Raw genomic sequence first — 25014 nt, 5'->3', positions numbered from 1 at the left:
GTGTCTCACCTGATGAGCCCTGCCAAGAGCAGAGAATGAGAAAAGCTTTTCAGAGGGACACAGAAATGGAACTTGGCTGCTCCTTGAGTATTTGGGTAACAAGGTTGAGATGAGGCTGCAGCTGAGCAGTTCATGGGCAGTCAGGAGGGTCCTGGGACAGTCTTGGGTGTTGGGAAACTCTCAAAGGGCAAAAACAGTTACACTGCCCTTTTTCATCCCATTTTTCATGGTATCTGCTCCTCCCATCTCACCCCCTGTGTGAAGTCACACAGACTTTTGTGACAGTCAGCCATGCACCTTCCTCTGCTTCCCCTCCCAAACCACAGCCCTGCTCAACTCCCTGTGCCACCAGGGCCAGGGACACAGCCCTGCTCAATTCAGGGCAGGGGAGGAGAGCAGAGCTTCCTCTTCCTCCTGCAGCAGGACTGGTATGAGATGGTGACTGCTCACATTGTCCCTGCTTACCTCAACCTCTCTCCCAAAATCACCAGTCCTTGACAGCTCATCTCTGCCAGCCAGACAGGGACAGAGCTCAGGGATGCTCAGCCAGTTTTGTTGCCTGTGAATCCCAGACACGTTTAATATTTCTCCCTCTGAAGTTTAACAGTGGATAAATAATATTTAATAAACAAACTTTAACTTTAAACAAAGTTATTCAGATAGGCACTGCCAGCCAGGAAGGGACAGGGCTCAGGGATGCTCAGCCAGTTTTGTTGCCTGTCAATCCCAGACACGTTTAATATTTCTCCCTCCAAAGTTTAACAGTGGATAAATAATATTTAATAAACAACCTTTAAACAAACTTATTCAGATAGGCGATGTCTGATCAGATCTCATATTTGAAGAGTATTCATAAATGCTGGACAAGACTGATCAAATCTTGCAATGTCTTTAATTAAGTCTCTCTCCCAGCACATCACTTTCAATTTCAGTGAAGGATGCATTACTTTTGAACTGTTGTTTCAAAGGTGGGTTGGAAGGAAAACAAAAAGGACGAGCCCAGGTGCAGACTGGAGAGCAGCACTGGTCCTTTCCCTCCACATCCTGAGGCACTCAGGGATCCTGCTGGGATCCTCTGCTCTAGGATGTGCTGGTTTGTCAGCCTCTCACAGAGGCTGGTGCCAGGCACCTCCCAGGTACCCGGGGTCACGAGGAGAGTGGGACAGGCAGCAGGGCACCTCCAGCTCAACACAGAGCCCTCCTCATCTCTTGGATTAAGCCTCTTTCTGATCTAGAGATGGGGTAACTGAGAGGCATTTTAAAAACTTTTATTCCATTTTCAGTCTCATGGGAAGGGTGAGACAATACGGATGTTATAATTCACGCCATTACAATTAAAAGCCAACAACTTCTTAATTACAGTATAAATCCATTCTCTACAAATCCATTTCCTACACTCACCCATTGCCTGTCTGGTTTCAAGTTCCTGTACAGGTCCTTCCACACCTGCAGCTCCACAGTCCTGGAGTTTTGTGGGAGTCTTTTCAAGGGTAGGCATTGCACCTTTATCCCAATGGCCACTCTTGGGGTCTGGAAATTTGCTTCTGAGCTCTTCTGTGAAGGTTTGTGTCATTGCACTTGGGAGGATCAGGCTGGGTGTTAAACCCCCTTCCCCTGGAGGGATCAGGCTTGGTGTTAAACCCTTCCCTTGGGGCAATCAGGCTGGGGGTTAAACCCCCTTCCCCAGGGGGGATCAGGCTGGGTCTTAAACCCTTCCCCTGGAGGGATCAGGCTGGGGGTTAAACCCCCTTCCCCTGGAGGGATCAGGCTGGGTGTTAAACCCCCTTCCCCTGGAGAGTTGTGCATCTGTAGGACGAGTGCCCTGGGAGATGTGGGGATCCCTGGGGGTCTGCAGGACTTGGCTGGACAAAGCCACAGCCATCCTTGTCTAGATTTGACAGCTGCCTGTCTCGGCATGGGAGGTTTGTCTGGAGCCCTCCAAAGGGTCTCCTTGCGCCCAGCATTTCCAGGAGATGTCACCTGTGCAATGCAGGTTGGGTTACACGTGCTGTGGCAGCTGGGATGTGTTGGGATCTATCTCCATGAACAGCAGAGCAGCGAGCTGGAGCACAGGGAGGGATGTGCAGGGGGCTGCTGGGTGCCCGGGCACAGCAGGTGCCTCTTCACCTCTTCCCTGACCCTTCCCTGCCCTAACCAGTGCCCGAAGGCAGTGCTGAGCCTGAGAAAGGGGAAGTTCCCCTGCAGCACCCACAGCTGTCCTTCCACGGGGCGCTGCGGGCATCCCGGAGCCTGGCACCGAGCCCACTGAGTCCCGGGGCATGGAGGATCCCGGGGGGATGGAGGTACCCAGTGGGGATGAAGGGATCCCGGGGGAATGGATAGATCCTGAGAGAATGGAGGGATCCCATGGGGATGGAGGCACCTGGCGGGGATGGAGGGATCCCCGGAGAGGGAGGGATTCTGGGGGAATGGATGGATCCCATAGGGATGGAGGGATCCCGGGGGGACGGAGAGACCCAGCGAGGATAAAGGGATCCTGCCGGGATTGAGGAGCTGCGCGGGGATGGAGGGACACGGCGGGGATGGAGGGACCCGGCGGGGATGGAGAGACCCGGCGGGGATGGAAGGATCCCGCGGGGATGGAGGGACCCGGCGCGGCGTCCCCGAGGGCTGGGGGGGCGGCGGGTCCCCAGGGAGCCCCGGGGGTTCCCGGCGGCGGTGGGACGGGACGGGACGGGCCGGGACGGGCCGGGGCCGCCCCGCCTCCCGCTTAAAGAGCCGCGGCGCCGGGCGGCCCGCAGCGAGCTGGGACCGGCACCGCCCGCACCATGCGCTCCGCCGCCAGAGCCTGCCGCATCCTCCTCCTCCTCCTCCTCCTGCCGCCGCCGCCCGCCGCCGCCTACTTCGGGTCAGCACCGCCCGCGGGGACCGGGGCAGCGCGGGGCTCCGAGGGGAGGCACCGGGACCCGGGGCGGGGGACGGAGTGTCCGGGGCAGCTCGGGGTGTCCATGGGAAGCTCAGGGTGTCCATGGCAAGGTCGGGGTGTCCGTGGACAGCTCCGGGTGTCCCGGGGCAGCTCGGGGTGTCCTGGAGCAGATCGGGGTGTCCACGGGAAGCTCGGGTGAGCTGGGGAAGCTCGGGGTGTCCAGGGGCAGGTCGGGGTGTCCGTGGACAGCTCGGGGTGTCCATGGGAAGCTCGGGGTATCCGTGGGCAGCTCGGGCTGTCCCGGGGCAGATCGGGGTGTCCATGGGAAGCTCGGGGTGTCCCGGGGCAGCTCGGGGTGTCCATGGGAAGCTCGGGGTGTCCCGGGGCAGCTCGGGGTGTCCATGGGAAGCTCGGGGTGTCCCGGGGCAGCTCGGGGCCGTGGCAGCGCGGTTCCCCACGAATGCTCTCGCAGGGGCTCCGCGGGGCTGCCCCGGTGCCCGGGCACGTCCCCGTCGCTGCGAGGGGGTCCCGGGCCAGCCGCGCACCTGCAGCGCCCGGAGCATCCCCCGCACTGCCCCGGGCAGCGCCGGCACCGCCGGGACCCTCCCGGAGGGTGGTGAGGGGCAGGGCGAGAGGGGAAGGGACACGGGGGACACGGGGGATACGGGGGACACGGGGTGCTGGAGTCGCAGGAGCCTCCCCGAGCTCCCGGCGAGCCCGGACAGTGGGGACCAGGGGCAGATTTACCGTGCAAGAGCGGGATGTGGAAATTCTGTTGGCTGGGAGGAAAACTGGGTTTCACCCCTGCAGTGCGCTCCCGGTCTGCTCAGGGTGCGAATCACCCCTGGCATTGATCGCTCCCTGCAGGCTGGGGGACAGGGTGGGAGGACGGGGCTGGCACAGGGAGCCAGGGCTCAGCAGGCAGGGACGGGGACACGAAGGTGCTTCAAGGCAGCCCAGGGACGGGGCAGAGCTGCTGCCCCATCCCGGGACGCTGCAGGGTCAGAATCACTCGGGCACAGCTGTCCCGGGGTTTGTGTCTTCCCCGCTCCTTTTGGTTTGCTTGGGATAAAGGCAGAGATGGGTTTGTAACAGGTTGGGTCAATGCAGAGTTTCCCATGCAGAGTGTTCTGGGGTTTTTGTCTTTTTTTCTGTATGAGCTGCTCCTCAGGCAGGATTTCCAGACTCTCATGGCAAGCAGAGCTGTTGGTGCACACATCAGTGAGGGCAGAACAGACAGGAGCATTTGTAATTCAGTGATTGCAGCTCTCAGGACTGCTCTGTGCTGCCTTGCACACGTGGAGGGTCCTGTTCCCTCTCCTGACCCTCCCAGCACATGCTGGGAAGTGTCTGCTGGCTTGGCACTTCTCACCTAGGACACGACTGGTATTTCGTTCCTGCTGCATAAAATAATCTGGATTTTAAATTTATTAATTGTATCATTCAGCCTAATTCACAAGGCAGCATCTGCTGGGGGGCCTCCCCTTTCTCAGTCACTCCGTGTCAGCACTCACTCACTCCCTGAAGGGGTTGGGTGTTGGATTAAGCCCTTTTCTGACCCAGAGACTGGAAAACTGAGGGGCGTTTTAAAAACTTTATTCCATTTTCAGTCTCATGTGAAGGCCATGTGAGACAATACAAATGTTATAATTCATGCTGTCACAATCAGAAGCCCACAGCTGGGCTGCAGGGAGAGTTTGGCTTTCCAGGCACAGGGATGTGCATGTGGCTGTGCCAGGGAAGTGAATGAGTTTGTGCAGATAACAGCACGGAGCTGTCACTGACCACTGCTCAAGCTGGACTCAGGTAAAGCAGCCTGAGTGATCTTTTGCTCTGTGTCAATGATTTATTTGGTACAAGCAGCTTTCTGTGTGTACAGGCACACAGAATTGTGTGCTTTATTTGGTTTTAAATGGGCTTTTAAAAATTTTATTTGGTACAAGCACATGAAATCTGTGTGTGCTGCCTCTTGACCGTGCACAGCTCGGGATCTGAGGCAGTAGTTTCAATTTTCAATGTGGGTTTTTTCCCTTGAGGGGTCTGGCACAGGTGTGTCCTGTGTATTCCCACCTCTGCTGAAAATCAAAAGAAGAAACCCAAGTCTAAGAACTCAATGGGTTTGGTGGTGATGAGCATGGGTGGTGTGATACATGGGTGCTTCCAGATAGAAAATTGAGCTGATAAGACTTGAGAGGAACTTGAATATTTTAGAAGGGAATGTTTGATGTGGCTTGGTATGGGAGAAAAGCAATCTCACACCTAAATTATTACTGAACTGGAGGGGACTGGGGACCCTGGGTCTGTGGTCTGCTTCTGAGTTTAGGCAAAGAGGAGAGACTGAGGCACATGAGCCAAATATTGGCTTTCCAAACACTTAAGAAAACCTACAAACATTTTAGAATGAGCGAAGGAGCCTTTTGGATGGCAATGTGCAGAGACAGGAGCTGAGCCCTTTGTGCTGTGGCAAAGGTGAAGTACTGCTGGTTCAAAGGGTGAAGGAAATACCAGATTTGATCCCATCAGGGCAAAGGTAAAGCATGAAGTGTATGGGATAGTGCAGCAAAAATGGTCCAAGGGCCTGGCAAAGATGGAGCTCACCTTTAAACACAGAAAACAAAGTTTTGCCAGAGTGAACACAGCATTGCAATGGAGAAATGCAGAGAAACCCAGAATGGGTTGGGTTAGAAGAGACATTTAAAGGTCATCCAGTGCCACCCCCTGACATGGGCAGGGACACCTTCCACTGTCCTAGGGTGCTCCAAACTGTGTCCAGCCTGGCCTTGGGCACTGCCAGGGATCCAGGAGCAGCCACAGCTGCTCTGGGCACCCTGTGCCAGGGCACCCTCACCATCACAGGGAAGAATTCCTTCCCAATATCCCATCTATTCCTGCCCTCTGGAAGTGGGAAGCAAAAAATTTCACAAAAAAAAATTTTGTGTTATTATTTTAGGACAGAGGGAGTTGTCTTTTAAATTTCAGCAGCTGTGGGCAGAGCTCTGAGCCCATTCCCAGTACCTGGAGCTTTGCCTCACTGGGGTCTGTGCCCTGGCTGTGCTTGAGCAGATCCTGGGTTACAGGGGAGAAATTAAACCTGCTTTTAGGAGAGGGAGAGAAAAGCTCTGTGTGAAAGGTGGCCTGGCTGTTGCTGGGGTTGTGTTGGGTTTGGCTCTCTGGATGCAGGAATCCAGGAGTGTGCACTGTCCTCACCTCCTGACTCCCTCTGAGCTGGTTTTGCTTCCACCTTTCCTTCAATCCTCCCCCACCCTGCAGCCTCCTGTAAAGCATTCCCTCCTTTTCATGCTTTTCCTCTTCACCTCCTCAGGTGGTGGGAATGTCTCCAGACCTCATTAAAAGCTCTAAGCCTCCTGTTGTCTCCTTGTTCACGTTTCACAAGGTGAAAAGGCATTTAGGATGTGCTGGAGGGCAAAGAGCTTCTCCCAGGGCAGAATCCAGAACAGACCCACCCCAGGTTGGTGGGAAGGTGGAAGTACCAAAGCTGATCAAAGCCTTCTCCTGGGGAGGCCTCTGTGGAGCAGGCTGGGACGTGTCTCACCCTTGGGCCAGGCTGGCCCCTGCTCCATGGGCAGATTTCTTCACAACTCACCCTGAAATACCTGTGGTGGCTGCAGAGGTGCCTGGCATCTCACAGGATGTGCTGGCTGGGCTCACAGCTCCTCCTGGTTCAGCCCTACCCATCAAATGCAGTGGCACAATTTTTGCTCATTTCCTGCTGGAAGGATTTTTTGGGGCTGTTAGAGGCCAAAAGCAGCATGTGAATTGCAGGGCTGTTGAAGCTGGGCCTTGGATAGCTTTGGAAACAGCATCATGTGTCAAATGATACCTTAAAGTAAATATGATCATCCCTAAAAAAGCTGTTCTCACGTCTCCTGTATCCTTCTAGAGGTGTCCAGCAAGCCTTGGTTTCCATCCCATTAGCCCAGTTACCATCCCATAATTGTCCTTGGTAAATGTCTTATTGCAGCATTCCCCTGATAAATCTGATGGACCAAACACACCTCAAATAACTGGACATTCTGGTGTCCAGTTCTGAGTGCCTCTGGAAAGGTTTCTGAGGGAATTTCTCTTCCTGTTGAGCTGATAATTAAATGCTGATATTATTTACAGGCTGCATCCTTGTTTCTCAAAGGACAAATCCTCTTTCAAGAAGGTTTGCTACAGCATCACTGTTGTAATTATCAGTCACACAGAATACTGGGGTTTTAAAAAAGAGAGAGAAGGAGCAGAAATGGAGAGGGAAGGAAACTTCCAGCTGAAATCTGGGGAGACTGAGGATGGAGTCTGTGGTGAACCAGCAGAGGGGCTGTGGGGCTGCAGGTGCATTGCAGAGGGAAAGGATTTTCATGGATGCATTTTGATTCTCTTCAGCTCCAGACTCTCTTTAGTCACTCTCTCAGTGCAGCACAGGCTCTAAAACCCCATCCCACTGGGTGCTGAGTGTTTCATGCCAGGAGTGCTTTGGGGAATGTGGCTATCCAGAGTTAGACTGAAAATCTGCTCTCCCCTGTAACGACTGCCCTGGGCTGGGATCAGCCCTGGAATTGGGATCCACGTGGAGATATTTCATGTGGCTGGGCTGGGAGGTGGAAGGAGTCAAACCAAGGGTGTCCAGACCGTGGGAGCCCAGAGCAGGTGAGGGTGGAGAGCCCTGAGCAGGAATGGTTACTGCCCTGGTTACTGCTCTCCTCCCAGGCTGGCAGCTCTTGTGATGCAGGAATTTTATATCCTGTTCTCTGTGGAACTTCAGAAGAAATCTTTTAAAAAAATGAGTCTGGACCTGGACACATCATCTGTTACTGCTCCCAGGGAGGGCTTGCAGCAAACAATCCATCTTGAAGGATTCTGACTCACAGCATCATGTGAACTCATCCGAGGTTTTAATTCCAGCTTTTTCTCATTGTGAGGAGCAGAAACTTGGTAGAAAACCTGGAGGATAACAGGTATAGAGACACCTGCCTGAGAGGCTGAGATGACAGCTCTGAGGGAGGAAAGTAAAGAGCTTTGATATCAACTGTTAAATCTCAGTATTGATTATTGAGATTTATAGTTGGGATGCTCTGGGGATTTCTGCCACCTCCTTTGCAGTCAGTGGGGGTACAAAGCAGAGGAACCATCCTGATTAGTCACAACAGTGCAACACTCACAGGCCATCCTTTCTCCAGGACAGATGGGGAGCATTGAATTGTGCTGTTTCTGAAAGGATGAAAACTCTGTTTGACAGAGCTGCTGGGGACAGAGCAGAGCTGGGGACCTCTGTGCCCTACACAGGCCTTGGTTCCGTCTGTCCTGTCCCACATTCTCTCAGCCCTTCCTGAAGCCTTCTTGCAGCTCTCTGTGGGGTGCAGATATTCCTGTGGAACATGAAAGGCCCCTGAAATCAGATATGGAGTCCTGTTGTGGGCTGCTTTGATTTTCTCCTGACTTGGGAGAGGTAGGAAAGGCATATTTTTACTGGTTTTTAAGACCTTTCAGATCCAGAGGACATTGGGCATTGCACAGGAACAGGCTCTCATTAAAAGTCTCTTAAGAAGCTGGAATGTGGCTGGAAGGAGATTAAAGGAAATAGATGAATTTAGTAAAGGGCTTAGGCAGAAAAGGAGAGAGAAATAAAGTTGGAGATCCTTATTGTTCTTTCAGATTGCAAGCAGGTGTGCATTAATTCAAAGGGTTCACTTTCTTTGCTGTATGATCTGTAGATAATAAACTCTAAATCATCCAAAACCATGCAGTTTGCCTGACTGCAAATATCTGCATATTTTATATTTAATCTTGTACAAATGTTTGCATGCTCTGATCTCCATCAGATCCTGTGTTGGCTCTGCCCTGATAAAATACAGTCGTGGTGGGAGCCTGCAAAGCCTGCACTCAAGGGCAATCTCTGGGGCTGTCCCGGCTCTGAGAGTGGCTTCTGCTCCCAGCTGTGCCCCTGCCACCTGCCTGGCCTTGGGCACCTCCTTCAATCCCTCTGCTGCTCGTCTAAGTTGAAATTTGTGTGAGAGATGAGTTTTGGGAGCTGTGTCTCTGACTGTGAGACTCCTGATCCTGGCAGCTTCCAACACAGCAATGGAATTATTGATGTAATTTTTATAATTATTTCCTGCTGACATTGCCCTACCTCAGGGGACAAGTGTGAGAGTTTGCACAAGGGAGGCTGTCACAGATAGGTGTGTTCTGGGTAGCTTTAGCCCCTTGGATTTACCAATTTACTGCTTATTTCATCAGCTGTGTTCTATCCATCTGGTTATTTCTGACCTCCCTTTTTAGAGGAAAACCAAGTTACTCTAAGTGTTGCAGCTTCAGAAATTCAAGAACAACAGCAGCAACAATAATAATAATAAAAAACCACCACCACCAATAATAAATATAACTTCTATCACTACTACTACTACTACAAATAAAAATAAAAATAAAAATAAAAATAAAAATAAAAATAAAAATAAAAATAAAAATAATTAAGTAGATTTGCCTGTGCAGCCAGCTATCTGTGTAGGATGCTGCATTACCTCTTTCAGAATTTCAAGTATTGCTGGATCCACTTTTAGGAAGTGTTTTTCCCATGAAGCTTTTGCTTTGAATGGTGAAAATGATGAATTAGACTTGGTATATCTCTGTGTGTGGTCCCAGGCTGTATTTGCTGTGCATTATTGAGGTTGCTTTGGAAATTGAATCAAATTCTTCAAAGGTTTTTTTTTTTCTTATGCCTTTCTTCTACAAATATCAGCACCCAACATCCTTCAGAGCCTGGAGAATGGCAATGCCACCTTCCCCAAATCCCACTGGTGGGCCAAAGGACATCCTTGGGATAATCCCTGCCCAGGACTGTAAACCTCAGACCAAAGGTTGAGGTGGCTTCACCACCTTCACCAATGTGAAGAAAAATGTAAAGACAAAAGCATGAACAGAAGCAGGGTGGCAGACTGAGATGCTCCCTCAGAATCTTTTCCAGCTTCTGGCAGTTTGCACATCCAGAATTTCCTGTGCCAAAGTGTCTTTGTGTTTACTGGTCCCTTTAGGACTTTGTCTTCCATGGTTTGTATGAATACATGGATACTTCAGCATTCTTGTGCCCTGCATTGAGAAGGGTTGCAAGTTTAACTATAGCCTCATTATTTTAAGTGTAAAAATTAATAAATTATCACAATTCCCCCTGATTCTTCTGTTTTAGAGATCAGAATAACATTTAGTCACTTGGAGGCCAGTCCTGCTTCCACAGCCCTGTGTTCTGCTGCTATCTTTAGTCACTTGGAGGCCAGTCCTGCTTCCACAGCCCTGTGTTCTGCTATCCTTCTTCTCCTGGTGGGAATTGTGGAAGGTGTCCAGCCTATCTTACACAAGGTTTTGGAAATCTGTCTGCTGTAGATGTCCAAGCAGGCACTATCATCTGTCCTTGCTCTGTGTGTGCAGTGACTCCTTCAGGTTCAAAAGGCATCACCACCTTCCACAGAGGTTGTGCTGACTCTTCTCCACTGTTCTTTATTTAACCTTTGCCTACCAGATCCACTCTGGTTTTAGAGTTTTTCTGAGCTTGTCCAGGACAGCTCATCCCTGGTTTGTGTCATTCATCAGATCTCTTGTAAATCTTGAAGATCCCTTTGCCTCCTTTTCTCCCTTTCACACAGGCTTCAGCAACACCTTTGCACCATGTTCTCCTGGATGTGAATCCGACACCCCTGGGCTGTGGTAGTTTCTGGGATCCCCAGGACGAAGGAGGAATGATTGAATTTGACTCTCTGTTTTTAGAAGGCTAATTTATTATATTGTGATATGATATGATATTATATTAAAGAATACTATACTAAAATTATACTAAACTATAAAGAAAAATAGAGAAAAAATACAGACAAAAAGTTTAACAAGAATGAACGATAATAAAAACTCGTGACTCTCCTCAGACAGTCAAACACAACTAGATGGTGATTAGTCATTAAGTAAAAATAATTCACATGAAATTAATTAAATAGTAACCAGTTAGTAAACAATCTTTACATTCTAAGGCAGCAAGAACAGGAGAAACAATCAAATAATTATTATTTTCATTCTTCTTTGAAACTTCTCACTTTCCCAAGAAAAGAAATCCTGGTGAAGAGATTTTTCAGAAAATATCATGGTAACACTGGGCTACAGAAAACTTCACAGTCTTGGCTTTACAGCTGCACTTGAAATTCATCAACAAACCTGAGGGGGCTCAGCAGCCCTTAGTGAAACTGTGTCTGCTCAAGGGCTGAATTTCTGCCTGCACGTTCACCCCATGGCTCTGGCTGTGCTCTGCCTGCTCTCCCTGTCCCCAGGAGAAGGGATTCTTGGATTTTTGGCCAATATCCTGGGCCCTTGGGATAAGGAAGTGTAATAGCAAGAACAGTGAGCATTTTTCTTGCAGTTCTCTGTTTTATCCCAGTTGAGGTCAGACCCTGGGACTCCTCTGGAGTCAGAGCCACCCTCAGCACTGAGCTCCTGCTGCTTCTGAATCCCTGGGGAAGGGAAGGGCTCAGGGCTGATCAGCCTTTCCCAGGAAGGGGATGATTGGTCTGAACAGTCACTGAAGCCACTGCTGCTGCCTGAAACACCTGACAAGGGATTAAAGATGTTTTAGCTGGAATTTAGGTCACTAAAATGAGGATGGACACTGGCAAGGGGGGAGATCTTTTTGTTCTGGAGGGGATTTTGGAGAGGTAGGATGCCTGGCATGGGTGGCAGGTCTGTTGGCACGTGGCCAGTCAGGAGTTTGGTACATGGAATTTGGGAATGTTGCAGCTGTGCTTTCAAGCAGTGAGTGATTTGTGTTGTTCTATCAGGCTCTCAAACTCCTCAGTGACACCTCCCATTCCTTATTTCCTCTCTCTGTGCCATGAACTTGCAAAACTTTGGTGCCTGGAGCACAGACACTGCATGGCAAAGGGACAGGAGCCACGTTCCCACTCCACTTGGTGACAAGTGCACTTTTCTGGGATGTCAGTGCTGGAATCCCACCAGCAGGCAAAGTCCAGGTTCTGGTGAGGGTTGTTATTCTGGCATAACAGCAGCACCTCTGCTGAGCCCAGCATTGTCCCACTGAGTTGGGTGCTGTCAAAACAACCCTAAATCAGACTTTTGCTGACCTCTGAGCCTGCCCATCCAAATGTTGGCACATCTTGACCTTCTGGAGCTTCAGAGCTTGTGCTTGTGCTCCCAGGGACAGGTTGGGTCACCAGTGTGTGTTGGGTTTAAAGCACCAGGATGAGCCAGGAAAAGCCCTCAGGCTGGTTCACCACGGGTTGGTCTCAGTGCCTTGGGTCAATCTCGTGTCCCTCAGGGCATTTCTGCAGCTTTGGTCTGCCTTGAGCAGCCCCTGGGCACGGTTTGGGGCCAGGCAGGGCTCTGTGCAGCCTGAGCTGCTCTCTGAGGCTCATCAAGGTGTTAATTTGAGTTTCTTGGGCTGGACCTGGCCCCAAAGCTCTGTCTGTGTTTCCAGCATTGCCTCTTTATGTCTTGGGTCACTGAGACATCTCTGTTTCTGTCCCCCAGTTCAGCAGTGACAATGGGAGGGGGAGATTCTTCTGACCCACTCAGTTCTGAGGTTCAATCCTTGTGTGATCCACAAGGCTTCCAAGGTTCTTGAGTAGTTTTCAGGTCTCTGGGTGTGTTAGTTAATTGCCTTTGTTCTGGATTACAGATGTGTGAGCACACCTGGGGGTTGAGACTCCTGTGGGAATGGGTACAAGGTGGGATTAGGTCAGCAGAGCTGTGTTCCAACTCCTGTGCCTGGATGGGCTGGGCTGACTACAGGCAGATCTGGAAAACAGCTCAGGAACAGCTCAGGAGCACACTTTACACATCTACAAATACAGGGGGGACTCAAATCACAGCTGCAGTGCTTGACTTGCATCTTCCATCATGAAGGAGAAGTGTCCAATAATAAAGGTTCCTGAATATTTCCATTGATCTGTCTGGTTTGGCATTTTTTGGGGCAGACTCTGTGAGTCTGGGTTTGGGAAGCAGGTGACATTCCTGGTCAGGGCTGCTCCCAGTTTGCAGCCCCCAAATACTGCATCAAAGTAAAATAATTTCTCTGTGATTTTAAGCATCCTAAAGATAGCAGGTAAGATGAGTTTTGCAAGAGAAATATTGTCTTGCCATGGAAAATGAAACCATTTGTCTCCAATATTTGTGACATTTTTCAGCTGAATTGCATTAACACATAAATGCATTGCCATTGCATTTGGCAGGACATTTTTATCTGACCTTTCCTGTATTTTTTTCAGCAAGGATATATTTTCCAGCAAAACTCATGCTTGTGGAGGAAGATGGTCACTGGTAACATCCCCCCAGTGGCCTTTCCAAGCTGTGGGGTACCAGACCCTGGGAAGGAGCTGGCTCCTGCCTTTAGGAGCCACACAGAGCTGTGACACAGTGAGCAGCAGCCAGGGCTCTGTGTGTGACACTGGCTGTGCTGGGACACAGGAATGGCTCTTGTCATGGTCCCCCATGGAACCTAGAGAACTTTCCCTGGGGCTGCTTGGTGACAGCACACATGGCTTTCTCCTCCTCCCCATGGCATCAGTCTGGGAATTTGCCCTGATGTGTGGTGGGAATAGGACACCAGATCTAATCAATCTGTATTGATTAATCTTCTGAGCTGGTAAAATGTTCTGACCTGGAGCTTCCTGAATATCCTTCCCTTCTTCACCTTTTCCATGATGGTGATCTTAGAATCATCTCAGAATCCCAAACTGGTGAGGGTTGGACTTTTAAAGACCACCCAGTCCAGTCCTGTGCCATGGGCAGGGGCACCTCAGGGTGGCTCAGAGCTCCTGCCCAACCTGACCCTGAATGATCCTGATGCCTCAGGGCTTTTATATTTTTCAGGTTCTGTGCTGCTTTAGTGGGTAGGTCTGGGCTTCATATGAGGGGATGGTGAGGTTTGTTCACAGAGTAGGGAGACAAAACAATTCCTGCTCTAGCTGGGGACCAAGGACAAATGATCCAGATCTCACCTCAAGAGCACAAATAATGTGGGCTGAAGAGAGAAAAGCAAGAAGGGTGGGACTATCAAGCTGGAGCTGTAATTGAACAATTAACTGCAATATGCAAATGGATCAGAACTGATAAAAGTGAGAGACCCCGTGACCAGTGGGTTTTTGTGACCATTTTGGTTCATCTTGGGTGTAGCCTTGGCTGGGCTCTTGTGCTGCCCAAGGGTGATCCATTGAGGCCTCCTAATAAACCCCTACTTTAGTCTTTAGCTCCTCTAGTCTCAGTTCTAGGTGAGCCTTCTCCAGGCATCAATCTCAGGGATGTGCTCCCTAGCTCACCTCCTCTCCTGCTTCTTTCCTTCCAGCCTGACCGGGAAGGAAGCCCTGACCCACTTCCCCTCGCTGGGCGCCCCGGGCGGCTCTGGCCCGGGCAAGGGGCACGTGAAGCAGTGCGAGCTGCTCCAGCTGTCCCGCAAGCAGAAGCGGCTGTGCCGGAGGGAGCCGGGGCTGGCGGAGACGCTGCGCGACGCCATCCGCCTGGGGATCCTGGAGTGCCAGTTCCAGTTCCGCAGCGAGCGCTGGAACTGCAGCCTGGAGGGCCGGCCCAGCCTGCTCAAGAGAGGTACAAGGTAGTTGGTGTGCAGGAAAACTCTGGCCGCAGCTCCTGGGGTGTCCCAAATTAAATCTCACACAATGCCACGGTAGAGACAGAGACAATACAAAGCAGCACACTCCATTTCCAGAAGGCTTCAAACTGTTTTTATTATAGCTTTTTATATATTCTTACAAAACTCCTAAGTTTACACTTGCTTTACTCAAACAAAGTGCTTATTGGAATAGGCAGTTGCAAGTTTCTTTTATTTATCCTTCTTTCTTTCTTTGTCAACGACCTTGGTAGGAAATTCTTTCAGGAGGAAACATGGATCCTCTCCTCAACCTTCTCTCTGGCTCACAGAAGTCACTGTAAAACCTCTTCCACTGTTGGTGTCCAGGGAAACTCTGGCTGCAGCTCCCAGGTTGTCCCAAATTAAATCTCACATAGTGTCATGGTAGAGACAGAGACAATACAAAGCAACACATGCCATTTCCTGAAGGCTTCAAACTGTTTTTATTATGGCATGCATGCTTTTTATACATTCTTACACAACTCATAAATTCACACTATTTACTCTTTACTCTTTACTCTTTACTCAAACAAAGTGCTTATCGGAATAGGCAGTTGAAGTTTCTCTTATTTGTCCTTATTTCGTTCTTGGTTTCTATATCAAGGACCTTGGTAGAAAGTTCTTTCAGGAGTAAACATGGATCCTCTTCTCAACCTTCTCTCTGGCTCACAGAAGTTGCTGTAAAACCTCTTCCACTGTTGGTGTCCAGGGAAACTCTGGTTGCAGTCCCAAATTAAATCTCGCATGAAGCGAAGTGACAGGAGTGCTGAGATCTGTTTCACCCAGTGGTGGAGCTGGGCAGTTTGGGCTCCTCTGCCCCAAAATAAGCCTTGTCCTCATCTTCCCAGCATGGTTTGCCAGGGATTGGGAAGTGGGAGGAGGTTCACATCCTTGGCTGGTGGCTGCTTCTCTGAGAGCAGAGCTCCTTACACTGAGCTCCCTCCTCAGCTGGGGTGGTGCTGTGGGAAAACAGAGTCAGTTAAAGGAAAACAGGGTCAGTTAAAGAAAAAAAATCCCTTTAGTGCCTGTATGTAAACCTCGGTTATTCTCAAATACAAAATTTAAACCTGTTTACTATTTGAAAAACTATTTATCTGCATGCAGACATCTCAGTGCATGTTGACAATTCTCTCCTAAGACTCTTTCACATAAATTTGGAGAAATTTGGACAGAGTGGACAGAAGACCCACTGGGTTTACGTTTCCCAAAATGCTTTAGATTAAGAAATTGTCCTGTAAGGTCTGGATGTGAGGTAGAAGGGAACATAATAAATCCTTCCAATGCTTGAGAAAAATACAATGAAGATGGACACTGAAATTATTTCTAAATAAAAATTCCCAGAGAATGCATATAGGGTTTGCCAGACCTGTCCTGATCCAACCAAAGCCTGACTGTTACAGAATTTCAGCCCTTCAATAACTTCTATTAGCACTTACTAAGCTTCAGCCTTCAGATTTATTGAGTTTCAGTCCTTTGATAATGTTCAGCAACTTAGTGTTTTTAAAAAAGGGACCTGAAGAAGGCAATATTAATTTTGATGAAAATCAATGCTAATTTTTATTAACATTGGGATCGAAAATTTGTAATGTTTCCTTTTAAAAATATAAATTTTTATTACATTAAATATAAATTTAAGATTTTTTATTAAGTCAGCACATGCAAGATCAGATTTTCTTCATTTCAAGGCTCTACTGTGAATTTTTTAGCAGGTGGTGGAAGGAGCTGTTCATGATAATTTTGAGTGTCTTTCTCACATCTGCACCTTCATCAACCTCAAAGAACTTGAAAATGACAATTGAATAATCCTCATCTTCAAATAGCTGGAAAACATTTAATTATCTGGCAGTGGCATGCCTTAACATTTCCATGGGCTCCTGACTGACAAAATAAAATATCACCTGTAATTTCAAACCTGTTTTGGCAGATGGGGATAAGTGTTTGAAAATTTTATTACACAATCTTAAGGATCAAATGATGATTTAATACAGCCAGGTATGCTGTGTGCACCCCCTGTGTGACAGGACACTTAGCTGGGAGCAATTATTAGTTCTCACTTTCCTTTAGCTTGCAGAGGGGTTTGTTTTTTTTCATAAAGAACAAGAACATGGCTTTCAGCTGCCACTTTTGATCTGTTTGTGACATTTGTTGGAACTTTCTTGGAAATTGTTGGTCATGTAACTCTCCTCTGTCACCCAGGTAGAGCTGAGGCATTTTAGAAATGTTTAAATCATTTGATATCTCCATGGTCCTAGAGAAGAAAAATTAAGAAAGATACAGATTTTTAGCAGTCTTAAATGGTCTTAAGAGTGCAAGACAGTGAAAAAGGTTCTTCCCACTGAGATGGGCCATTTTTGCAACAGGTGAAAAGCCACATTCAATTTGCAATCCCAACTGACAAAGTTCTGTGACTGATCTGGATCATCAGTGCTTTTCCTGCTTCTAGAGATGCCAAAAAAACAAACAAACAAAAAATAAGCCAAGGGTTTTCTGGCTCTTGAAATGCCAGATTTGTTTTACCAGTCTGCACCATTTGTTGTCCTTGATAGCTCTCTGGGTACAACTGGGAAACTCCATTTGCATAACCTGCAACCTTTCTGTGGCACTTTTGACAGCTATTACTCCTCAGTGATCCATGAAAAATCCTCCTGCATTCCTTCTCCACTTCTTTAAAGATCCATAGAAAGAATTAAGTTATTTCAAGCCACCTTGTTACATAGGGACAGTTGGTGTCTTTATAAAAATATGTAAAGCAGTGATGTCCTTTTGGTGTCCTGGGTGTGCCATTAAGGGCTGCTGGAAGTCAGCTGAAGCAGGATTTAATCTCAAACAACTCAGTGATCTGGGAAATAAATACCTTTAGCAAAGAGGTCAGAGCCAGCCACTCACAAAATCCTTCTTGGGAAATGAGTGCTCTGCAATCCTTCCATCCCTTAATCCATTCCTTTGCCTCCTGCTGGTTGGACTCTGACCTTCCAGCAGTGGTTTCGCTGTTGTCATGAGGAACCCAGGAATGGTACAGCAGAGGAGTGGTGACTCACAGACACAGAATTTCCATGATGGGAGATTTGGAGGAAAAAATGCTTCTGAGCAAAAAATGCCCTGAGCAGCTGGCATTGGAGCCAGCCCTGCTTTGAGCAGGAGGTTGTTCTGAAGACCTCAAAAGCACTTCCATCCTAAATCTTTCTATACTTCTAGAGTTTTTTCTGGTTTTCTGTTGTTTTCAGAGAGATGCCTCCTCCACCTGCTCTGAAACGCTCACACTCCTTCACTACAGCATTGAAACTCTGACCCTGAGCATCTTTCCTCTGGCAGAGTCACCCCAGAGTAAAACTCCTCCCATTACAATTTTCCCTGTGGTCTGGAGCACACCACAGCACAGAACAGTGCATTGCAGCAAAAGTCCTTCTGTATTTATAGGCTGCTGAGCTAAGAAATCCTGCTGGAGAGCTCAGGGCAAGGCTTGGACACATGGAAGGTCCTACCAGAGGGAGCTGGTTTGCTGCAAATCATCTGCAAATCCTGAAATCCATCTGTGTGCTGGATGTTTGCAGCCCAACTGCCCAGCAGAGACATCTGCACCCAGGTGTTCCCATTGCACTGAGAGCTTCAGGTTCCATTCTGTCCCTAAGACACTCAGTGGGGTCAGGGGAGTGACCCAGGCCCTGAGAGCCCAGAACTGGCTCCAGGCCCCACTGCCTGTGGTGACAGGAGCTCTGTTGTCACTGTGGGAGGAGACATAGCAGGACACGTGGAGTAGCCTCTGTTCAGATCCCAAACTGTGCTCCTTGGAGCTGATTGCTGCCATTTGTGGTGTGTCTCCTCCTGAAAATCCAGCTCCAGCAGCTGCTCTGCCACACTTCCCACAAGGGCTTTTACTTCCCTCATTTGTTTTGTGAATTAACAATTAAATGGTGATTGATTCCTCATGACAGAGTGGAGGCAACCATCTTAGACTTTTCAGACACGTATTTGGCAGCCTGGTGATATTGAAGCTTTGTTTGAAGGAGAAGGAGATGTTTCAAAGTCTGCTGGGTATCTGCAGTTGCTGCTGTCTGCAGTGGCCTGACCACAGCAGTGGCCTCTGATTTCCAGTGGGCTGAAAACTGGCCAGGAAAACATGGGGAAACCAAAGCATCTGAAATAGCAGGAGCAGTGTGGTGATCCACAAAGTCAGATTTAGCAGGGGCTGTGGAGCCGCCGGGGCCTGCTGACTCCTCATGGCATGGGAAAGGGCCTCCGGAATGCTCTCCTCACCTCCGGGATCAGCGTGTCACAGAGGATGTCGGGAATCTGGTAAGCATTTGGAGATTGGCTGCTGGAGTGATTTAGCAGATTCAGGATCTCAAGTATCAGTTATCCTCTCTTAGCTCCTTTGGAGAGGGTCAGACGCTGTTTGAAAATGTGTGAGCATTATGCTACTGTCCACAGTCTGCATCGACCACGTCCCATTCCGGCTTTTACAGAACTTTTGGTGGTTTTGGTGACATTCTTTCATTATCTTTAGAGTACCCTGAGAAATTTTGTAGAGGATCATCAACCAGAAAGATTAATTACAAATTATTGCCCCAGTGGTTACGGCAACCAAAATGTTGAGGCAGGAAGCAGATTGTTGGTTGATCTCCTTGTCTCCTTTATATTTCCCTACTTCTCCCCTCATGTCCATGCTGTTGGTAGATCTTCATCTAAAATTCTGCAATTCCAAAAAGCTCCTTTGAAGTCTATAGAAGTTGCTAATGAAGCCTCTCCATTATGTTCATGATTAGCCACATTTTTCATTCTTCTTGCTGGCACACACCAGGAGAACTCTCTGTCCTGCTGTCTTGGTCATGATTATAGTGGACATCACTCAGATTTCAGCACTCAGTGTTCTGATCCACTATTACAGCTGGATGGGAATTCTCTGAGGGAACAGAATGATGGAGAGATTTGAGGTTGGACTTGGTGAATTCTAGAAGTGGTTTCCAACCTTTGCTGCAGGAAGGGCTCAGTGCAAGTCTAGGTCAAGTCTTTGTGGTTGTCTCTGTCTCTTCCATTATTGGGGAAAACAGATTTTCCTCCTGATGTGGAAGGAAATTTGGAATTTTCCCTTGTGGAATATTTGTTTGCTTCATTATATTTTCTTCCATGCAATGTATAAGTGCTCTATCTTCTATAATCCAATTTTTTTTTCTATTTTGGCTGATCTTATCCATTCCTGCACTCAGAGCTATTGACCTGTCTCTCTCTTCCTTGCACTAATTCCTAAATTTTGGACTTGTTAAACAGTTTCACGTTAATAGTTCTTTTTCTGCAAATGATCTCTAGAAGAAATATTAAGATTTTCCCTAGGGCTGAAAAAGAGAGGAGGTAAATATAAATAAATAAATAAATAAATTTTGGCATTTGGGTCAGATTTGTGTCAATCAGAGTTTCTGAAACTTCTGTGAAGCTCTTGGGATATCTACATTCCTGTCTGATCTCATGTCTCCTCACTGAATTTTCATTCAGCCGCTGTACTTTGTTTCCTGGTTAAAATGTCATAGTCCCACCACAACCTCAGGGATTGTAGCCCAGCTGAGAATCCTGCTTTGGTGAGGAGAACAGCTTCAGAACACACCTCCACAGTCACTGGGAGTAGATAATTTACAGGGAATTCAGAAAACCCACACACATGTGTGAGTTTTCCTTCTTGCCAAGATGTCCTTCAGCATGGACCCCTTCCCACTCCAACTGCATGTGGTCTTTTCATAGAAAATACCGCTACAGTTCCAATTAAAAACATTTTTAAATAACAGGTTGGATTTTGGGACACTTTCTCAGTCTCTACTACCGATTTCCTGATTTTATGACACAATGTGTTTCCAATGATGGTCTGTAATTGCACCAATCAGCTCTGTGCTGGGGACAAACAGAGCTTGGTGGCTGTCACTTTTTGGAGCTGGGTGTTTTCCCAGCACTGTTTGTCTGTTGCCACCCTTCCTTTGTCCACACTGAAGCAGTCATGGGTGAGACTGGGGTGTCACTACACCAATCCCTTCAACCTCTGTTTTATCCATGCAGGGCACCACCAGCCAAGGAATAATGTGCTCTGACTCCGTGATTCAGAAGGCTGAACAAATGCTTTATTAAGCTATATTATATTACATTATATGACTATATTATAACTATACTAAAGAAATACTATACTAATAATATATCATAATACACTATACTTAAACTACACTAAAGAAAGCCCATGACTGTCTGGAGACAGGACACAGCTTTGACCCAATTGGCCAATCAATCCAAACAACCATCACCAGAATCCAATTAACAAATCATTCTCGATAAACAATAAACAATAACACATTCCACATGTGCCAAAAAACAGGAGCAGCAAGTTGCGGAGACAGTCAGGACACAGCTTTGACCCAATTGGCCAAACAAGCATCACCAGAATCCAATTAACAAATCATTCTCGATAAACAATAAACAATAACACATTCCACATGTGCCAAAAAACAGGAGCAGCAAGTTGCGATAAGAATTGTTTTCCCTTCTTTTCTGAGGTTTCTCATTGCCTTTTCCTAGGAGAAATCCTTGTGAAAGTTGTGCCTGCTGCTCTCTGTGAAGAGAGCTGCGGCCACACTGTTCATCTCTGGGGAAGGTGTGGGAGCGCCAGAGGAGTTTGGTACTTCTAAATATTGTGCTCGGGTTTAGGCAGGAGAGGCGGGGAGGTGCCTTTCCTGCTCCTCCCATCTCCCAACCTTCTCCCGTGCAGGTTTTAAGGAAACAGCCTTCCTGTACGCCGTGTCCTCAGCCGCCCTGACGCACTCGCTGGCGCGGGCGTGCAGCGCGGGGCGCATGGAGCGCTGCACCTGCGACGACTCCCCGGGCCTGGAGAACCGCAAGGCCTGGCAGTGGGGCGTCTGCGGGGACAACCTCAAGTACAGCACCAAGTTCCTGAAAAAGTTCCTGGGGCAGAAGAGGATCGGCAAAGACCTGCGGGCCAAGGTGGACATCCACAACACCAACGTGGGCATCAAGGTAGGAACTGCACTGGCGGGCTTGGGATGAACTTTGGAACTTTTCAGTACAAGTCTTCCAACCCATCCTATGTGTGTGAGGGATTTTTACTGCCCTGCACACAAACTAGACCTGTTCACCTGTGTGTCCTTGTGGTGCTGAGAGTCCCTGGGAAGTCTCCTGAGCCCTTGTGTGAGGAGATGCTGAGGGCCAGAGGAGCATCCTGTGTCCTCCACTGGTCCCCGGGTGGGTGGCAGGGAGACACAGCACAGTGACAGCTGTGAACCTCCACGACTGAATGACGCCAGGGGTTATGCCAGGGAGTTCTGAGAACAGCTGGAGTTTAGAGCTGGTGGCATGTACGTAGCAGATTAAAGACTGAAACTCGAGATCAATTGTGAGTCTGCTGGTGACTTGCTATGGAACAAATCTTGTCACAGCTTTGGGTCAGAGAAACCATCAGATTGAACATTTTTACCTGTAGGTTACAGGCTACTGACACATCATTGTCTTCCATTTACTGAGTCAAACTGATTGTTTAATTAGAGCACTGTCTTCATTCAAACACACCTAAAGGAATCCACCATGTTGGAGATACTAGGTTTTATGATTGACTACTCCTACTGTGCCAAGTAGAATTAATAAGAACTTACTTAAGAGCTTATTTGGTGTTCAACTGGTTGTCCTCAGGCTATCCACTCTCTGGCTCACCTGCCAACTCTGCTTTGGTGGGAGTTTCTTTGTTTGGTTTTTTTGGGGTGTTTTTTGGTGTTTTTATTTTTGGGGTTTTTTTTTTGTTTGTTTTGTTGTTCGTTTTTTGGGGGTTTTTTTGGGTTTTTGGTTTGTTTTTTTTTGTTTGTTTGGCTTTTTGTTTTGATTTTTAAAAATTATTATTAACATTTTTTCCTCCCTAGGATAGAAATAATGCCAATAAAACCGAAGTGCTTGCAGGTCTCAGTGATCTGAGCTGTTGCCTCTACCAGAGCTAGGTCCTGGCAGGTAATAACCACCACTCTTCTTCCTCACCAGGCGGTGAAGAACGGCCTCAAAACCACCTGCAAGTGCCACGGCGTGTCCGGCTCGTGCGCGGTGCGGACGTGCTGGAAGCAGCTCTCTCCTTTCCACGAGATCGGGCGGCTCCTGAAGCTGCGCTACGACGACGCCGTCAAGGTCTTCAGCACCAGCAACGACGCCGTGGGACACTCGGAGCTGGCGGGGCCGCACAGGCACGGCCACTCGGGCAAGCAGCCCGCCCTGCCGCGCCCCACGGACCTGGTGTACGTGGAGGACTCGCCCAGCTTCTGCCGGCCCAGCAAATACTCCCTGGGCACCGCGGGCAGGACCTGCTCCCGCGAGGGCAACTGCGACAGCATGTGCTGCGGCCGGGGCTACAACACCCAGAGCCGCCTGGTCACCTTCTCGTGCCACTGCCAGGTGCAGTGGTGCTGCTACGTGGAGTGCCAGCAGTGCATGCAGGAGGAGGTGGTCTACAGCTGCAAGCAGTAGGGACAGCCCCGAGGGGCGAGGCGAGTCCAGGGGAGCAGCAGGGGGACAGGGACATGGCTCTCTGCTGCGGGTCAGGACAAAAGCGAGCACCAAATGCGTGCTGTGCTCCTCCAGCCTCGGCGTTGAGATGCTCCAGCCTTGGTGTTGAGATGCTCCAGCCTGGGGAGAGACCCTGCATGAGCGGGGAAAACCAGAGGTTTTGTCAGGCATGGGGTCAGGAAGGAAGGACAGAGAGCAGGGGGATGGTGGGGACAGCAGGAACCCTGATGCAGCCTCAGGTTCAAACTTGTACTCACCTGTGCGGGAAGATCCTCCTTCTGCACCCCTCAGATGCACTCCTGGAGATGCATTGGGGTGGTGATGTTGGGACACTGAGGGCTCGTGCCCTGGATCCTGCAGAGAAGAGGATTAAGGGACCAGGAAGGCCACAACCAGAGACTGGCCCCAGGTGTGGCAGGGCCAGCTGTGCTTCTGCACCGAGGCAGAAGGACTCTGGCAGTGGGGATTGCCCGTGCCATTCCCTGGGAGCTGGCTGAACCCTTTCTGCTGCCAACTCACCGACACACTGCTGAATAATCTCATTTGGCTCAGGAATTGTGCCTCAGAAATACCAGCTTACAAACAAAGGGAGCTCACCTCCATCACCTCCCAGGTCTGTAGTTTGGATGTTGGACTCCAGGTGAATTTAACCTTGCTGTTCCTGGTCACCTGGAATTGCTGCAGTGACAGTGTTTGAGCCATGGGAAGTCAGCTGAGGGCTGTGAAGTCACCCCTCTGCAGCACGTGGCCTCCCAGGGGGTATTTACTGCTGGTGATCCAGAATGATGGTGCCAGTTATGCATCTCTCTTCCTCCTCCTCCCCAGTCAATCAATCAATCAATCAGTCAATCACCTTTTTGTCCTATGTGCAGCACACTCTGCCTGGTGCCCGAGGTGTGTCACATCCCACAGTCCTGCCCTGTGCCAATGACAGGTAAAGCCTCTGAAAGGGAATTAGGAACCACAGGAACAGGGGCATCTGAAAGATGTGCAAATCTTGAGTGACAATCCCTGGCCCGAGAAGTTGGGTATATCCAACCCCTGCAGACATGAGGGAAGGTGACCCAGGGAAAAGAGCACAGGCTGTTATAGAGTCATGAGCCCCTGACTTTGAACCTTGTTTTTCCCTTTGACACCAGACCCAGCCTGTTCAATTCCTTTGTCTGTGATTTAGGGAGCAATTTTGGGAATGGCAGCAAGGCACCCTTTGACCCAGCCACCAGGTAAATGGAGGTGTAGCTGAACAGCCTCTGGGTGTTCAGCTCTCTGACAGTGCATTTTCCTGCTCCAGGGTTTTTCTGGTTGATCCTGCAGCAGCTCTGGATTGTTCCTGAGGTAACAAACCTGCTGTATTTACTCATTCTTGGCAATGGGTACAAACCAGACAGAATGGAGATGGGCTGGTGCTGCAAAGAATATTGGAATCCTAAAACTGGCAGTGTAAGGGGTGAAGATGCTGGTTTGGGTAGCAAGATGGGCTCATCCACAGGTGGCATTGGGCTGAATTCCAATAGAATGGAGCTCCCCTCAGAGGTGTGGGATCTGCCTGTGTGCTCAGCTCGGCAGTGTGGATCTGCTGGAGTGGGGCAGCTCAGCCACTCATTACAGCTGCTCTGAGCAATTCCCCCCAGTGAGGAGCGTGTGCTCACACTCTCTTTACCTAGACTTTGTTTCCCCTTTGGTTTTTACAACTGTTTTTCACTTCTGCTCCCTCCAGTGCTGGCGCAGAGCAGTCTCAGAGCAGATCAAGCCATTAACTGGCTGTTTGGAGGCCACTTCCCTCTCCCCAGCTACAGGTCTTTTAAAGGGCTTATTCCTTTTTATCCCTTTTCTGGTTCAAGTTGACTTGAACTGAATTAAAGGGCTTATGACAGACATAATACTGCAAATAGGCTTAATTAGCCTTACTTTTTTTTACCTCCTAAATACCCAAGAGCAGACCATTATTTATATATTGCTTTTAATC

At 48.8% G+C, this 25014-nt stretch overlaps 1 protein-coding gene across 1 annotated transcript; it reads left to right on the top strand.

The window, feature by feature from the left end:
- Positions 1-2789: 2789 nt before the first annotated feature.
- On the top strand, positions 2790-23009 carry WNT9B (Wnt family member 9B). The gene is made up of 4 exons (XM_039700880.1): positions 2790-2869; positions 14220-14476; positions 21259-21524; positions 22533-23009. Exons 1-4 carry the CDS (start codon positions 2790-2792, stop codon positions 23007-23009), a joined length of 1080 nt encoding a protein of 359 aa, XP_039556814.1.
- The last annotated feature ends 2005 nt before the right edge of the window (positions 23010-25014 follow it).

Source organism: Passer montanus, unplaced genomic scaffold (assembly GCF_014805655.1).
Source record: "Passer montanus isolate IOZ18808 unplaced genomic scaffold, ASM1480565v1 scaffold145, whole genome shotgun sequence".
NCBI classification, from domain to species: Eukaryota; Metazoa; Chordata; class Aves; order Passeriformes; family Passeridae; genus Passer; species Passer montanus.
The sequence above is the reverse complement of the archived record's forward strand: the minus strand, read 5'-3'. Positions and strand labels throughout refer to the sequence as shown.

Excerpts from the sequence above, each read along its gene's own strand:
- WNT9B (XM_039700880.1), top strand. The coding sequence starts at position 2,790 with ATGCGCTCCGCCGCCAGAGCCTGCCGCATCCTCCTCCTCCTCCTCCTC. Across the intron at positions 14,477-21,258 it reads GCCCAGCCTGCTCAAGAGAG|GTTTTAAGGAAACAGCCTTC; the intron begins GTACAAGGTAGT and ends TCTCCCGTGCAG. Across the intron at positions 21,525-22,532 it reads ACACCAACGTGGGCATCAAG|GCGGTGAAGAACGGCCTCAA; the intron begins GTAGGAACTGCA and ends CTTCCTCACCAG.